The following is a 17,311-nucleotide window of genomic DNA, read 5'->3' on the forward strand; positions in this document are numbered from 1 at the left end:
TCCTTCGAACACTCACCCACACTGTTCCGCAGCACAGTCCCCAACTATCGCTCGTCGCATCCGACTGGCTCGCCAGGCCTTCTCGCAGGTATCACCTCCTGATAGATCCGGTTTGCTCACTAAGGGCCACGTGCCCCCTTCACCTCTCACTGATTGCACGGGTATCATCAATATCACTCCGTGGGGGTGCTGCTCCGCTCGGAACTCTCTCGGGGAGGCCGGTGTAGCTGCTTTTATACTCTTGGGAGACTTTCTGGAATTGTCTTGGGGGGGTTTGAAGTGTCTGTCACCTTGGGCCGACCCAATACCAGAAAAGTCAAAAAAAGGTGGTGTTTATTCGTGCCACTCCGCGTGGCAGCCTCGGGATTCCCGCAGAATTTCCAGGTCACTAAAAGGGTCATTGACGATGATCTGAGGCGGGATGTTGCGAGGGGAGCAGAAAGGGGAAGCGGGTAGTGAGGACCCTTGTAATCCGGCCAGGCACACGTGGCATGCTTTACATCAGTGGATGCCGCATGAGGCATGACGTCAGTAGCCAGCTCCGAAACCTGCGTGCGTCACGGTAATGTCTGCATTCGTAACAATAATTTTTTTTTGTTTTATGGTCCATAGACTCAAAAACAATTGTCAACTCAGAAGTGATGGACATGATAACTGCCACAATTTTTCACAAATCCGTTCCAAACTGATGAAAAAAATATAGTAATAAAAAATCTCTGTCGAGTTCTTTAATGGACAATATTCAACCAAGGGGGTAGAAATAGTGGAGGGTTTTTGAAATACATAAAAATCGCTTTAACTTCCATAATATTATGAATATCACATATATTTGAACATATTATAACTTGTAGCAGTAATACCAAAAATGTTTGTGTAAATAAATTTATGTTACGATCAACCATAAATGCAAGGGGTGGAAAAAAACAAGGAATAGAGGACAAACAAATTACTATCTCCCTTTGTGGACACACCTTCGGTTCCATTTAAAATGTTTGTAAATTGTATAATTATTATCTAAAAAACTTTTGTTTGAAACAATTTTTGATACCACCAACCATTGTTGCAAAGGTTGTATGAAGAGGGGTAAAAATAAAAAAAAGAAATTCATAACTACCTTAGTAAGTACACCATCAAATCCGTTCAGATTGTAAATCTTAAAATTTTTATCTAAACAAACTTTTGTCTAAAAATTTTGATAAGATTAGCCATTGCTGCAGGGGTAGAATTAAACAAAAAATTCATAATACCATACCATGTACATTGTTAAATCCGTTTTAATTTATTGTAAAATAAACAACAACAAAATTGACTCCTTTAGTTGGCACACTATCAAATCTGTTCAAATTGTTTGTGAATCCTATAAATATTATCTAAAATTTTTGTCACTATTTCTGATACAACCAACCATTGCTGCGAAGGGTAGATAAAGAAGGGTAAAAAAAATCCGTAAATCCCTTAGTAGGCATACCATCATATCAGTTCCAATTGTTTTTAAATAGTATAATTTTTGTCTGAAACAATTTTTGATAACACAAGCCATTATTGCAAGGGGTTGGGAAAACCTGTGGTTGGAATAAGAAAATAAAACTACTCTACCATGTACACTAGTGAGTCCTTTCTTATTTTAACTTTCTAAATAATTTCTAACACTTTTGTTAAAATAAATTTTTATGTAACCAACCATTACTGCAAGGGGTGGAAATAGCAAGGGTTGAAAGAAAAAAATTACTTTTTTTAATAGATGTACTATCAAATCCATTATAAATTATTGCATAAATCCTTAACTTTTTCTAAAACTTTGGCTAAAACAATTTTTAATGAAAAGAATTATTACCATAAAAACAGGAGTGAAAATAAAAAATCATAACTTCCTTTGTATCAGATTTGTTTGAATTTATTTTAAAACATCTAAATATCATCTTAAACTTTGGCCCAAAGCAAATTTTTATATGACCACATTATTAGTGCAAGGGATAAAAATTAGTGTTTGAAGGTAAAAAAAAAATTGCGTAACTACCTTAGAAGGCATAGTATGAAACTTGTTCTAAGCTATTCAATGCTGGATGCATTCGGTTAAAAAACATTTTACTGCATGGAAAATGAGGAAATGTCAATTTTGTAATATTGGAGAACTCATGGATGTTATGTACATTAAGTTCTTAAAATGTTCCAGAAGGTTATAGAAGTTCCCGAAACATTTCCAGAAGAGATATGTACTTCAAAATCTACCTATACCTGTAGGCTGTTCCAAAAGCGATTTTTTTTTTTATATTCTCTGAGGTAGGATTTTGTTTTGTGAATGGGTAAATTAGTGTATTAGCGGTCAAGATAATGATCGCCGTCAGTTACCAGGTAGTGGGGTGGTATTGACAGGGTTTGACACCCCGACATCTTAATATATTTTTAGCTACATGACAGGTTCTCAAAGAGGAAGAAATAATTGCAGGATGTCAAGAATTTGAGTGTTAGTTTTGCTCTCCAAAAGATAATGTTTTTATGTTAAATCGATCTTCTCTCCGACTGTTAGCTTTCATATCTTATATACCTGAATTAAAGTTTACCTTACTCAAACAGGTAATCATTAGTTTGAACAGCCTTGCAGGTTAAACTTAGATCTTAACATAATTCTGATGATGTCACTGATTCTCATGAACAGCACAAAAGGAGACCTATCGTGTTCAGAAAGTGATTGACTACTAGGCCTGCAACCTGGCTGTTCAGAAACTGTGACAGGAACCAGACCAGTGTGCACTTCTGGTAGATCCTTGAACCTAGTTGTGAGTTCTTGCTCGAGGCATCCCATTACTTGACTCTGCTGCTCACACACAGTCAATCGACTGTTCCTGGAGAAGCTATTGTTGCTCACAGTACTGTGCTGTTGAGTCAACTCGCTGCAGTCTAACCGGCTAGTCCAGGTTTTCACTCCTCCCCTAAAACCGTAGTTAGCTCTCCTGCTCGTTGACCAGCCTCGTCGCATCGCTAGACACGCTTCCTCTGTTTCGAACAAGGATGGAAGGTGTAGGCCTCGTCGCATCGCTAGACTCGCTCCCTCTGTCTCGAACAAGGATGGAAGGTGTAGGCCTCGTCATATCACTAGACATGCTCCCTCTGTCTTGAACAAGAACAGAAGGCGTAGGCCTCGTCGCATCGCTAGACATGATTCCCGTCTCGAACAAGGACCGAATGTGTAAGCTTCATCCTCAAACCTACGCCACCCTCTTGGGAGAGTTGATACTGCACAGCGTACCTGTTTTACCAGGACTCTAGTGTTGGGCGATCACAGTGGAACCACAAGCCGTTCTTACGACAGCTACAGTTAACTCTCTATCCGCAAGTGCTTGGGCTCACAGAAGCCTCTGTACCGGCTGGCAAACCTGGTGCCGCACAACACGCAAGTGGGGCAACTGGCACACATCAGTGACAGTACTACTGACTGTTTCAGATTTTGTTTAACGCACCAGGCATCATGCCATGAATTGCATTAAAATAGGACTAGTGTCTGTAAAGAGTGTACACCTCATTACAAACTGTGCAGCTTACATTCATGAAACACACCCTTGTTCCTGGTTCAGACTGGTTTGCTACGCTTGGTTGTACCTAAACAATTCAGTGGATTTTGTTACGTTCCTGGTTGGCCCAGTTAAGCAACCCAGAATAACAAGACACTTTGATCACTTGATAAGTTTATGTTTATATATGATTTGAAGTTTGGTTTTTTAAGTTTGTTTAGTTGCCAACATCAAAGATAAATTATTCCTTTAGGATAAAAGTTTATTATGTAGTTACATTCAAAATGAAAGAGTTCAGACAGTCTTTTATTGTTATTTCTCAAAAACAAAAAAAAAGTTTTCATAACTTACATTACAGGTCCAGACGATGTATGACACATTCACTGTAGCGCGTTGCTCAATCAACAAAAAAAATTCAAGTCCCTTTGTCTATGTTTAACAAAGGTACCAATGACATGCGGAAAAAATCCCGGGAGGGCAACAATGGTCACCCAACGCAGATGCCTGGGGTCAAATTTAAAATTAAAGTCCAAAATTTAATTTTAAAAAAGTTAAAGTTTTGGCCTGGCCCCGACCACCAGGCGTGAAGTTAGCTATCCGTAACTTTACTTCATTGTTTCCGGCGAGCTGCCAATGATGCGGCTGCACGTGGTGACGATTGAGCGACAACTAAAACTAACAATGAAGTTGTCTTCCCTTACAAACGTGACAACAAAGGGGAGACAACCCCATTCTACTGACCAATCACAATACAGATCCAGAAAAATGACCATGTAAGGAGAAATACTAGAAAAATGTTTTTCTCTGAAAGTCTGGGAAGACATTTCACACCACCGAAGACTAGCTGTGATTGGCTGGCGAGACAGTGCCCAGCGAAAGTTCTAGTTCATTGCTGTGCAATCGTGCGCTCACGTGCTGGGTTTTCCCCATAATTTGAGGCTTGTAAATAACTTTCTGGTGACAGTGTGTTGCGCCTGTGTCTTCCTTTCTTTTGAAACTTTCTAGAATGTTACCATCTTACTGCCCAGAATATGCTTTAAAATTTGACAAAATATAATTAATACACATTTTAATTTTAAGTAATAGGTAAATGACAGTGAAACAAATAATAAAACACACTGCATTTAGCTTTATATAGAATCTAACCCTAATCAATAATTTTATAGCACAAACAAAATGACAAATTACTATTCATAATAGAAGAAACATGAGTACAAAATAATAATGAAACATTAAAAAAACATCAAAATAAAGCATTCTCAGTCAAAGTGTTAATGGTAGTAGGGGGCAGCAATTATGCTATGTTAAAATTTGAATTAATTTTGCATAATACAAATGCTGACCAAAAACCTTTTCCAAAACAAGTCGAGAATATAAATAACAGATTAGCTTTCTTATTGATAACCATGGCATGGATATATGAATTGAGGCAATTAAAAATAAACTTTTTTGTTCAGAATACCTACTTAAGTCTCCATCAAGGGGTTTGTACAGTTACATTATCATTCTCAACATGCATCACTGCCTTTGTAGTTTGTGACTCCAAGTCTTGTAACAGCTCACCTTGCATCATACAAATTAACATACTTAAATCTCACATTTTTTCACATCAAGGGGGGGGGGGGGGGGGTGAGATTTATCCCTCTACCTCTGGTATGATAAAGCTAGCAATTCTTAACAGTTGATTTCTAAAGCTCATACTATTGAATAAATGATAAAAATATGTTATATCAAAGTACATACAGTATTGTGAAAAAAATCTTAAATGATTTTCACGAGATACTGTATTGTAGAATTACTTTCAAGCTCTGATCCATAGTCAAAAATTAAAATTCACGTAGGTATGAGGTAATGAAGGTAGTGTAACCATGTGACTACTAGCAGTGGTTCACAAGTCACCTCACTGCGACTACGTGTTAAGATTCAGACGTGATTTATCAGAACACAGCAGCGGTGAAGCGCACTGTGGGAACGTGTGATCAGGGACTAACTAAAAGAGGACGAATGGGGCTTGTGCCTCGGGAGCCGCATTTGTGGGTCGCTAAACTGCCAGAGTAATTTATACTATAAATATTTACTTGAATATTGTAGGACACAAAAAAAGATTTGAGGGCAGATGAACAGAATTATTTGTTTTGAAAGATACATACATGTACATCAAATATGTATTTGAAAACTGGTATTTTCCGTACACTATATAACTTGTGGTATATTGAAAATTAAATGATTGCAAAATAAATCTATTAATTATTTATTTACCATATAAGTTGATAGAAAACCACTATTATGTGGTGGTGATATGAGGTGGTGTCTGGAAAGGTTATGGTTTGGTTGGTTTGAAAATAAAAAGGGGGCACCAAAATGAGTTGTTGCCCCAGGTGGAATTTAGTCTAAGTTACGTCCGTGTGTGTGGTTTTGCATCTAGACTGTCCACCAGCATGCACCATTAGCTCTCGACTATATTGTGCAGTTACAGAGCAATAAAAATTTTTACCTGTTAGATATAATTTTTGTAAGTGAAAACACCAAGGTGAATAGAAATATGAAAGAGCTAGTTGTTATATTGATAAAGTGGCTTCAAATTTTGTTTCCTTCAACGGTTGTATATTTGTGACAACATTTTATGGCAAAGTACTTTTGTGGGAAATTATCTTAGTCCATGTTGATGCATTATAATTTCTACACACGATTCTTGTCCATTGGAAGTGAAGAGGGCGGCCACTCAAGAACGACCCAAGACAAGACACAGTCATCAGAACCTCGTTGAGACAATCCTATCACTCACAAGACACAAGTTTACACTTTGCATTTTAACATTCCTATATTAGCAACTTTAGTTTTCTACCTGGCTGATGTGATTCAACATAATTATCTTCTTTAGGTTTTTGTTTGCTACACTGGCACCTGTATTGTTCAATGAAGTAAATATATCCGGACATTAAATGTGTTTTAGTGCTGATTTGGTTGGAAATAATATCCTTGATACATCTGTTGTGGGATTACGAGTCCTTTCAAAAATAAAATAATATTTTTTTTTTGTGTATTAAGTAGTAGACTATGTTTAAATGTTTTAAAAATAGCTGGCATGGCTTGAAAAACAGAACACTTAAATTAACAGTGAAGTTGTTATTAAGATCATCGGAAACTTACTAGGCAAAGTACAATATTTACATTATCAAGATGATGCTCTAAGGGTTAATGTGTGTTAGCAAGTCTGTCAATATTACACTTTGTTTAAAATTTTAAAATACAGCATTTGGTTCACATAAGATTTGGGATTTTATTTGAACTTCATTTTGGACTATTAATAAAATGAATGTATCATCTTGTGATTGGGTAATAAGGCAGCCCTAGGTTTGTTGTACGCAAAGTATAAATTTAAAATACAAATACTTGCATTGAAACTTAAGTAATAGAATATTAATTTAACTGTTTGGTGTTGCTTTTGTCCATCATGTGTAAGAGTTCCATAGGAAGTGTCCTCAATCCTAAAAGCTTCCGTAAAGAAAACATGCTAAATAATGTTGCAGTGCGAAAGAGAACTGTGGTTGTTCAGCTCTTGCTTTTGAACTAATCTACTTTTTTTTTTTTTTACTAATTGTGCTATAAGAGTGTACATTGTCATAAGCTGTTTGTTGTGTAATATGAATGGTCTTGAAATTATAACTGAAAAATTTTATGAACTTAACAAATGATGTTTATTGAATCTTGGTGATTTACGTGCAATATTAACAGATATTATTTTATACACTGGTTTTACTCATAAAAACCAATTTTGTTCAGTGTGTTTGATTTGTATTCATTTAGTATATAATATTTATACTTACACATGAAATTTTTTTTACAAAGTTGTGTATATTATATATACTATTTATTCTGTACTTAAAAATGTACTAACATGGACATTTGTAAATATAATAAATATGCTTTCAGCTTTATTTTTTTTAAATTTATCAGTAGTAAAAACCTATGCGTGGTATATAATTATGATTTAAAAGGTAGACAAGACTTGTTAAGTGTTGTGATGCAAAAAGCTGTAAGCCAACCCTGGCGACAACCTGGTTTGTAATGAATGACAACCTGGTTTGTAATGAACGACAACCCTCTTAGATTATGAAAAAGCTGCACAATGTACATTTGTACATAATACTTAATACAGTATGTTCATAAAAGAATATCCCAGTTATAAATTTTAATAGTATCAACTATAAGTGTGTTGGTTCAAGGTTACAATCAAAGAGTAACTCAGTTTTAGATAAGCACATTCACCAGTACTGCTTCGTTGTTTTCTCGCTTGCAGTGCCACTTATGTTGAAAGAATAGCTCTTTCAACACTTAGTAGAGGGTGAACCTGTAAACTTTATTTGGCAACAGGATGGAGCCCCTCCCCATTGGACAGGGCTTTTTTTCGCTGGTCTTAAAGTTCACCTGACATAACGCCATGCAATTTTTTTTCCTTTGGGGCTTCATAAATAATCATGTATACGTTCCGCCTCTACCTAATGATCTGTCAAAGGTGAGACACATAATTGAAGAGGCTAAAATATTTATTATTACTCATTTAAACAAAATAGTCTTCATTTTGACTGATACATGATGCACTTATGAAGTAAAATAATTTCTAATAAGTATGTCTAGACCAGAACTGCACAACAATATAAAACAAGCTACAAATTTATTGTGTATTTGAAAAATGTGCCAATGTGATTAATGTAAAATATTAACTAATATGAGATGCTAGAGCAAACATAAAATAATTTCTTTTCCCAGTCTATTTAGTTTCTACATTTTGGTACAAAATGCATGCTAAATAATTACATTTAATGAATGTTCTATAGTAAAAGATTTATTTATTGATTTATTATTTTTTTTTTTTGTAGTTTGAGGAATGATTTGTCAAATTGCAGACTGATTTCCTGTTTTTGGTTACACTACTAAATGGTGTGTTAACTTGCATTTCGGTGCTATATGTTGTATTTTTGTTTGATCGCAATTCATCATCTAATCATGGGCTTTCCTTTACAAAGTGAGATAACAAGCTAACAAGTTAACATTACCAACTAAGCAGAACTTAAATAAAACAGTTCATCTATCTGCCAGCTTGGTGATGAAAACAGAGAGAAAATTGTATTAATACTGCTGATGATGTTCTCACCACAGAGTTGTGCCTTTGCAATGTTCAAGCTCCAGCCCTGACGAGCTCATCCAAACAATCTTGAACTCATCTTTTGAGATACATCTGTGGCCAAACCTGCACACATATTAAATGGACATCGTCTATCCTGTTTGAGCTATCGCATCCCAGGAGGATAGTTTATTGGTGTTCAGCAACGCCTCGTTAAAAGCAGTGGAGGCCCTAGACTGTGCGGGGAACTGGGCACTAATATTATGGAGAGACCCTTTACTCGGTGCCTGGGGGAAGCAAGAAATAGCTCCAATTGGTTCAGAGAACCCCCTCTGGAAAATTTTAAAAAAGCAACAAACTCTTTAAACAAAGTTTTAACCAATTCTTGATGTAGATACTCTTTCCTGATAAACATGGAGATTCATTGAATTTTAAATATTAAATATTATACTTTCGTGATTTGAGTTAAGTTTTGATTAAAAATGTTGATTAATTCCATGATAGTAGTTGCATTTCGGTGTTTATGGTATTTTGACTGATTTTCGGTTTTATCGCAATTCAGTATATAATTTTGTCCTTACTAATAAAATTTAAAGCTTTTTAATTCAAAATTATCGTCTTGAGGCAGCGACCATACAGAGTGCTCTTAAACTCAGCAATCTGTGTGTCGGGGAGTATCTGTACAGACTGCCCCGATGCTCGTTGAACATGGGTATCAATTTGCAACTACACAGAATGCACTGATTTTCATCCAAAACGAAAGTGACTTTACAGTATGCACCAAATGTTTGGCAAACATAAATGTTGAGGATTGACTACAAGAGATGCTATGATTTTTGAGCAACACGAATGTCAAAGTATGTGTGTACTGGCTTAAGAAACACTGATGTCGAGGAGTGACTGTACAGGATGGAGTTGCTTGCTTCTGGGTTGTAGATGCATGGAAGGCAAAAATTTTACCAATGTTTTGGTTGATGTTGCAGTCACCATCATCAGGGTAGCAGTTGCCTACACCTAACAACTGTTCTCCGAATAACTGGTAACTTAAAATCTGAAATAAGGAAGGTCATGAAGTCACCCTAAGAACGAAAGAACAACAAGCATCTTAATAAAGCCTTCATTCCTTATATCAAAAGTATTTCAGACCAAGTGGCCAGAATTCTCAGAAGCACGAAACACAATACTGTAGCCTATAAACATGATTGAGGGGTTCATAACAGCATTGAAGATAAAACTCCAGCCGAAAGTCTAGCCGGTGTGTACAGGATTCCATTTTCATGTGGCAAAGTATACATAGGGTTAGAGAACATATCAGTGACTATTAAAATTAAAATCCACTGTCAGCCACAGCATAGAATTAGACCAATTCAAAACCATGGCCAACATCCCACAATACCAAGATTCATTCAAGACTCAAGTGTAAATATTAAAACACCCATCAAACATAAACCGAGAAGATGGATACAAATTAAGCAGAATATGGGAACCACTCTTGAGAAATCCTCAAAACCTTGCTCTGCATCTAAAAAAAGACATATCGCCTCCGACTGGCCAAACAGCCAAGCCAACCAGAAGCATAGATAATGGCCACTGATTAGCCAACCAGAAGAAAGGATGGCTTCTAAACCTCGTCTTTGGGCCTGATTTTTGACAAAGAATTTCATTAAAATACTGCCCATATTGTTATACATAATTCTCTTAACAGTTATTTCTGTTAAGTTTCCGCACACGTTAGACGTAATACTTCTATGGCATTACTAAAATATTAACCTGAAACATTTTAAAACACATGTTATAACACTAATTATATTTTATCTTTTTCTCTTTTTTGGGTATTTTTATTTATTTATTTCTTTATTTTTTATTTTTTAGTTTTTCTTCAACAGAAACAGTTCTTAGCAATGGCGTATGTCCAAAACTTACATCAAGTCACTAATTATATGTTGTATATTTGTTTTTGCCTAAACAACTGAATTCAGTCTGTAAACACTTCCTTCAAACCAACTTTAACCTTATTGAGCTTGATTCAACAATATTATTACATAATATATTATTATTGTTATTAAAAAAATAACAATTTTTTTCCAGTGACAAGGTTTGAACCACATAAAAATTTTGTCTTTAAGTTTTCGATGCACACACTCTACCACTGTGTTACCAAGCCTTTTGGACTTTTAAATGGATTAAGTTATAAAGTAATATATATTATTATAATGATTGTACTGCCAGTTTTCTTAAACATTTTAAAACTTGTAATTACCTTTTACTATGACTATTTTAGTTTACCAAATATATTCCAGAGTAGATTCACTATCATAAAGTTTCATTTGGCACACCAATACGTTTGTTTGTTATTCCCCTAATGTTAATGAGAGTGACTTTACACTTTGCTACACTTGGGTCCACCATCTTGATACTTCCGCAACGTGGTTACCCACTTTCGTTCATTCGACTTCCGTTTCATTCACAAAATTACTACTCCCACCAAATGCCGTACGCCAGGAGCTAAGACATTTAAACATTAAAACAAGGGAAAAAAGAACCTCTCGGTAGATAACTGCTCCCCGATGATGGCGACTGCAAGGTGGACCAAAACATCTGTGAAATCTTCGCCTTGGAAAAGGTCACGAATGCCTGCAATATTTATTGGCTGTATATAGGATGCCCGAGCTCATGCAATGTGCATATCGATGTGTGGCTATACGTAATGCGCCGATGCCCGTGCAACACAGGACGCCAGGATGTCTGAGCGACACGCGTGTCGAGGAGTAACCTCACGGGCTACAGGTTGGTGCTGGCGCGTGGGCCGCTGCCCAGCGAGGTGAGCGAGTCGTTCATGAGCAGCTGGTGCGAGTCCTCCTTGCCCTTCCTGCCGGCGCGCCTCTTGCGGCGGTGGTCCACCCCGTCCAGCTCGTCCATCATGCGGAGGATGTGCGCATGGTCGGAGGCGTCGAGCGGCGCCACGGAAATGTCCCTCACGGCACGGAACTTGCCACAGTTGTTGAGGTGCTCGTTCTCCAGTCGGAAGAAGTTCCACAGGAACCGCCTGCAACTCGCCAGAGTGGGAACCCACGGCTCAGTCAGGCAAGCATCGGCTACTGTGCAGGGGTTAGTTGTAGCTACAAGTGTGAATATAGTGCACATGTGTTTGTTCCTTCCCTCAGTCGCTCAGGTATATTTTTAGAAGTACGGAAGTTATCATTTATGTATATACTGTAGTTAATAGTGCCATGATGTGCAGTGGAAAATCAAATAAGAAAATTGCCAACCAGCACATGCACACTTTTTCCATTCAGTAGGCCTCTGCCCAGCCTCTGTCAGGACATACAAAACCATGGTCACTTACCAGCCAATCATATGATGATAATTGGCTATGACATTTCATAAATGTCCGTCTACATTTAATGGGAGGGATTAAGGACAAATGAATTCGACCTCTGAGCCACCTGCTTATTATGTAAGTGGCAGTAGTTTATCTGTTCCACAACAAAATCTCTCACACATTTATCGTAAAAGTTGGTATTCTGCTGCTCAACTGCTGAGAATTAGCCTCTGTCAGATGTCTACACTGTGTGAACGGAACCTCGTTCCCGAGTTATCATTTTCAATCCAACATCACAAGTACACTCCGACTACTAACACTAACCTGAATACCTCCAGGCAGATGGCTATGGAGGTCATGATGTCGCCGCTGACGTAGCCATTGTGCGTCAACACGAAGGACAAGGCCCACATGAACCTCAGCACCAGGTCCTCAACGATGGCAAAGTAGTAGAACATCTGTGAACACGACAGATGGTGTCTGTACACCTCCTTGCTACCGGCAAAGAGTTCGTCATTAAGGCGCCGTCTAGGCGAGTATGTAGGGGTCTGTTTGGCTCGCCTCCATGCGCCTCACAGCCTCTACAGCACGGCACTGGACTGACGCGCAGTCTTCTTGTCCACAGTGCACCTCTAGAGGACTGAGCGGTGACCCAGTAATTGTATAGTTGCACTTAACAAATAAAGGCTCCCTGCAAGTTCCTATATTTCTAGTTATACTGCGTGCCAAATTTTTCATTCTAAAATTCCAAACGATCGTAAATACAGAAACTGAAAACCATAATGTAATAGTTAAGTGCTATGGCTCCTAAATACTATTGGCAAACTGATATTTTTTTTAGGAATTTTGAGCGGTTTGAAAATGTTAATATTGAGATACAGTCTGAGCAGGTGAAGCTATAAAAATGACAATGGCAGTCTCAGACAGTCAACTGCCGACTACTGCCAGCATCAAGCCACCAGGAGGCAAGGCACAGCGCACTCACGGTGGACGAGTAGACGGTCTCCTCGCGCAGGAACTTGTTCTCGCCGGAGAAGGTGTCGAAGAGGCCCCAGTCCATGCGCACGTCCCACGTGTAGGTGTAGGCCGTGCTTGTCACAGACGCCAGCACCCACATGTAGAAGTACGGGTTGTCGTACAGCTCGGGGTACTCGTCTGCACAGCCATACACCGCGCACTGCGAGACTTGCTTGTGTGGTCAGACACTGTGTCAGTTTATTCCTCAATGAAGCAGGATAACATGCTCCTCGTAGCTTAATCCTTTCAGTCTATTCGTCCACTAGAGAGGACAATTTATATTTGAGTGATACACAGAATTAATAAAACCTTGAATGTGTGGGTTAATGTGTATCGACTTCTAGTGTACATCATACTTTAAGACTATGAAATAATTTAATACATTTTATTTTACTTTTATTAATTATAAAATAATTTTATATTAATATTCAAATTATTGCATCAGATTATTGCCACACAAAAATAGTTTAGTTACAATAAAAAAATTAAAATTAGGTTTATCTTAGGAATTGACAAAATGTGACTGAAAAGATTAAAACAGCAGTCATTAAATTGTGCTCTGAACATACAATCAGATACAGACTGAATAAAATGACAAGACGATAGTTGTCTAACACCTGGGCACATGTTTATAAGGTTTCACTGGCTCTGTGAGGTACATTGAACTGTTGCATTGTTCTCTTACTGAAATTATTACCATTCTGAGCCAACACACGTTATTCAAAACCAAACTTGCTGTGTTTGATATAGCTGTGCTGAAGAATACATAACACTGCATTAACAGAATGCAAAATTACCACAAATATGACCATTTTTGGATTTGTACAAAAGCATTTCATACTTATATCCTGATAGGGAGACTAATTAGGATGGTCGAGTCTCTTAGCATTGACTATGTCACACATGTGCTAGAGACCAAAATTTTACAGTTTCATACCAACACAAGTGCAAGTGTGTATCTTGAAAAATGTAGTTTAAACGTATTTGAGCTCATCCATTTTAATGAAAATTCCGTATTTACCTGAACATAATGTTATGATTTTTACCAAAACTTTGGAAACTAAAAGTAGGTTGTATTATAATAGCAAACTTGTAGGAAGGAAAAAATGTGTGCATGGAGTCCACATGTGACAGAAGTGAAATTTCTTGCTTATTATATTATTAAGTATAGGCAACATAATTCTTTTTGGCTAATATCACATATAAAAAAATACATATGTATATTATGAGAGCACTAAATTATTCTACTGTGTTAGTATGAAAGTGTAAAGTAAGCAAGTATGCAAGTGTGCAAGCATGCAAGTGTGCAAGTATGCTGCATCATTTCTATCTCTCCCCTCCACCCAGTTTCCCCACCATGTACATAACTATTCCCCCTCATGAGATCAGAATTTTCATAACATTTGAAAATTGTAGCCCCCTCAGCAAAGAAGTTTCACTTCAAAAACTACTACAGTCTCTGCCTCCTAAATGTGTCACTTTGTCACTTTAGAGCTATTAATTACCTCCTCCTGAACCTCCATTTAGTTGGAAAACTACATGCTCTGTCTGTAAACTGCATCACTTATATTACTTTAGTCTGGAGCTTCCTAAACCTCTGCACAGGCATGACAGATGAGAGAGGCAGGATGAAGGAGAGGGAGCGAATGGAGTTTGTCACTGGGTTCTGTCTGCTTCTGTTCACTGAGGCTGCTGGTGAAGGCACACACCCCCCGGCCCTCCTCTTTCATCCTTCCAGGCGACCAGACCACTGTACATCACCACATGCTTTGCTTTATGAACAGCCGCCACTGCTTCTGAACTGTAGTCACAAAGCAATTTTTTTTCTAACTGCAGCTCGGTGTTTCAAAAGAGGCCATGTAAGATGATATAAGCATTAGAAAGGGACTTGTAACTATGGAATAAACTTAATTATTTAAATAATTTTCAAGTGCTATGTACTTGAATTTAAATTTCCAATCCATAAAGACTTTTTTCATAAACTCGTAATCAAAGAGTTTGGGGTCGCATTATATTCAGTCACATTATTTTCAGGTAAATACGATGCACATGATACATTAAGATTTTGTTTTCAAAATCAAACCTTTGTGTTAGGTAAACAAAAAGTAGTACTGCCTGAGTTCTCTGCCTCATTAGTGAAAGTTATCAATGTTTGCATGGGCCACCTTTGTCGGTGGTTAGCTCGCCACCCATCTGCCCGTGTGATGTCAGCTTCGAAGTGCATTGTGTTAATTAAAGTTTTATTTGTAAAATGAATAAATAAGACTAAGAGTATTCCCGATGTGTTATTGATAATAATAACCATCGTGTGTATTAGAGTTACTTGGCTTGTGGGTTGTAGCCACGTCGAAAGCGAAGATATCAGCAACGTTTCGGTCGACGTTGCAGTCGCCATCATCAGGGAGCTCCCTGGCTTTGGTGACTGCAACATGGACCAAAACGTCGGTGATATCTTCGCCTTCGACGTGGCTACAACCCAGAAGCCAAGCAACTCCAGAAAATGACCACGAAAACCTGCGATATTTACTAATAAAGTGTTTTGATGTATCATGTATCTAGTTTAAAAGCTAGTAATAACAAGTATCCATATGAAATAGTGATCTAGCCGATGGCCAGTGTGTCTCAGGTATTGTTGTAATGTTAATAAACGGTAATTGTAAGTTTTTATAAATATATAAGAACGATGTTAAATACAAAACAATTGGATATCAATTTAAATACTATGAAGGTTAAAAAGTAAAAGTTGTTAAGTGTATTAACCATGTAATAACAATTTGAATGTGAGAAGGGAATCTTGTCTTCGAGAGGTCGCGGCGAAGGACGAGCGAGACAGTCAGTCGGAGAGAAGCAGCTCTACAGAGGACGCGTGCCGTGCGATGGGATACATTCATAATAGTTTCTTAGCTGTGGAGCAGCAATAGGCACTAAATACATATAAAACCTGTTTCTCCTATCTCCCAGAAATTTGGCCTCTCCTGCCCTTGAGTAAATTATATATATCCACCGGAAGTTGTGTAGAGAATGTACATCAAGCGTGTGTACGTTTCAACCATTAGTAAGACAGTCACCACGAACTATGAGCACTATTTCAAACATTGCTTCTTGTTTGATTATGGATTGGTGAAGTCCAAATATCACCCAGCGGGTAGGTGTTAAGTCAGTCTAGAAGCAGCGGGGTCAACAATAGTCCAAGTGTTGGAGATGGCCCGGCCGAATGAATCATGACCCTGAGAGCTCTTCAAACTGCTCTACCAGCTCCGGAGTTAGCACGGACGTGTTAGTGACTAGAATATATACTATGACATCGACCGGGGCTACGCCCCCTAGAGCCCGATATGTTACCACCCTCCTACCCCTCTTTCTTTCGTCCCGACAATTTGAATCTCCCGCGGCCGACGTATGCGTGTGTGCGTGTGTGAACACCCGGCAAGAGGCGGAGTCGAGCCAGTGCCTTGTTCCCTCTTAATTTATATTTAATTATTATTATTGTATTTCTTTAATTATCCCTAGCGCTGTGTAAATAAGTTTCAGGGCATAATATTTTATTTCATTTGTTTTCCTTTGGGCAGAAATGTTAAAGGGCGGCTACAGATTCAGACTTGCCGAAGGCCATCCAGTGACTGTAACTTTATTTAATTCTTTCTTGTTTAACTTAATTATTACGTGGTTGCGGTTCATGAACAGCCAGGGTAAAATATAAAAGGGTGTTTGGTGGCTTAATTGGTTTTATTAAATATGCCACGGCGCGATACGGTTCGGAATAACGGCACTATCCGTCTTGGCGCGCAACACCATTGAGCTGCCACCCCGGCGGCCATCGCTCGCCTCAGTCGCTTCGCATCACCACCCGACTTGATGTAAGCTTTTGGACATACGCCATTACTAAGCACTTTTTCTGTAGAAGAAAACTAAAAAATACCCAAAAGACAAAAAACACAAATTAATCAAAAATCTGCTGTTGTCAACAGGATATAAACACCACATAATATTCCATAACAGGAATATGGTCAACAAACAAAGAAAAACAAAGAAAAATAGACTAAGAGAACGAAAAAACCCCCACAAATGATGACAGCACAAAACATATTGAACCCAAAAAAATTCAGCACAACAGTTGGAACGAGACAAAAACACGACAAAACGAACACAATAGTTTTTTGTCTCGTTTCAACTGTTGTGCTGAATTTTTTTGGGTTCAATTTTTTTTGTGCTGTCATCATTTGTGATTTTTCCGTTCTCTTCTGTTTTGGAAAACTATTGTGTTTGTTTTGTCTTTTCGTTTTGTCGTGTTTTTGTCTCGTTCCAACTGTTGTGCTGAATTTTTTTGGGTTCAATATT

At 37.8% G+C, this 17,311-nt stretch overlaps 1 protein-coding gene across 4 annotated transcripts in view; it reads right to left on the bottom strand.

Annotated features, from left to right (window-relative positions):
• Positions 1–3,469: 3,469 nt before the first annotated feature.
• Positions 3,470–17,311, bottom strand: part of LOC134539426 (solute carrier family 53 member 1-like) — a 73,876-nt gene continuing 60,034 nt past the window's right edge. For 3 of the 4 annotated variants that reach the window (XM_063381457.1, XM_063381465.1, XM_063381472.1), the window contains exons 9-11: positions 12,942–13,111; positions 12,281–12,414; positions 3,472–11,680 (exon numbers count right to left, since the gene is read on the bottom strand). In XM_063381457.1, the coding sequence (XP_063237527.1) occupies positions 11,416–11,680; positions 12,281–12,414; positions 12,942–13,111 (569 nt within the window). In that variant the 3' untranslated portion in view covers positions 3,472–11,415. Of the gene's footprint in view, positions 11,681–12,280; positions 12,415–12,941; positions 13,112–17,311 lie in introns of all 4 variants that reach the window. The other variant, XM_063381480.1, reaches the window with a different exon arrangement.

The sequence above is a fragment of the Bacillus rossius genome, chromosome 1 (genome assembly GCF_032445375.1).
Source record: "Bacillus rossius redtenbacheri isolate Brsri chromosome 1, Brsri_v3, whole genome shotgun sequence".
Lineage (NCBI taxonomy): Eukaryota > Metazoa > Arthropoda > Insecta > Phasmatodea > Bacillidae > Bacillus > Bacillus rossius.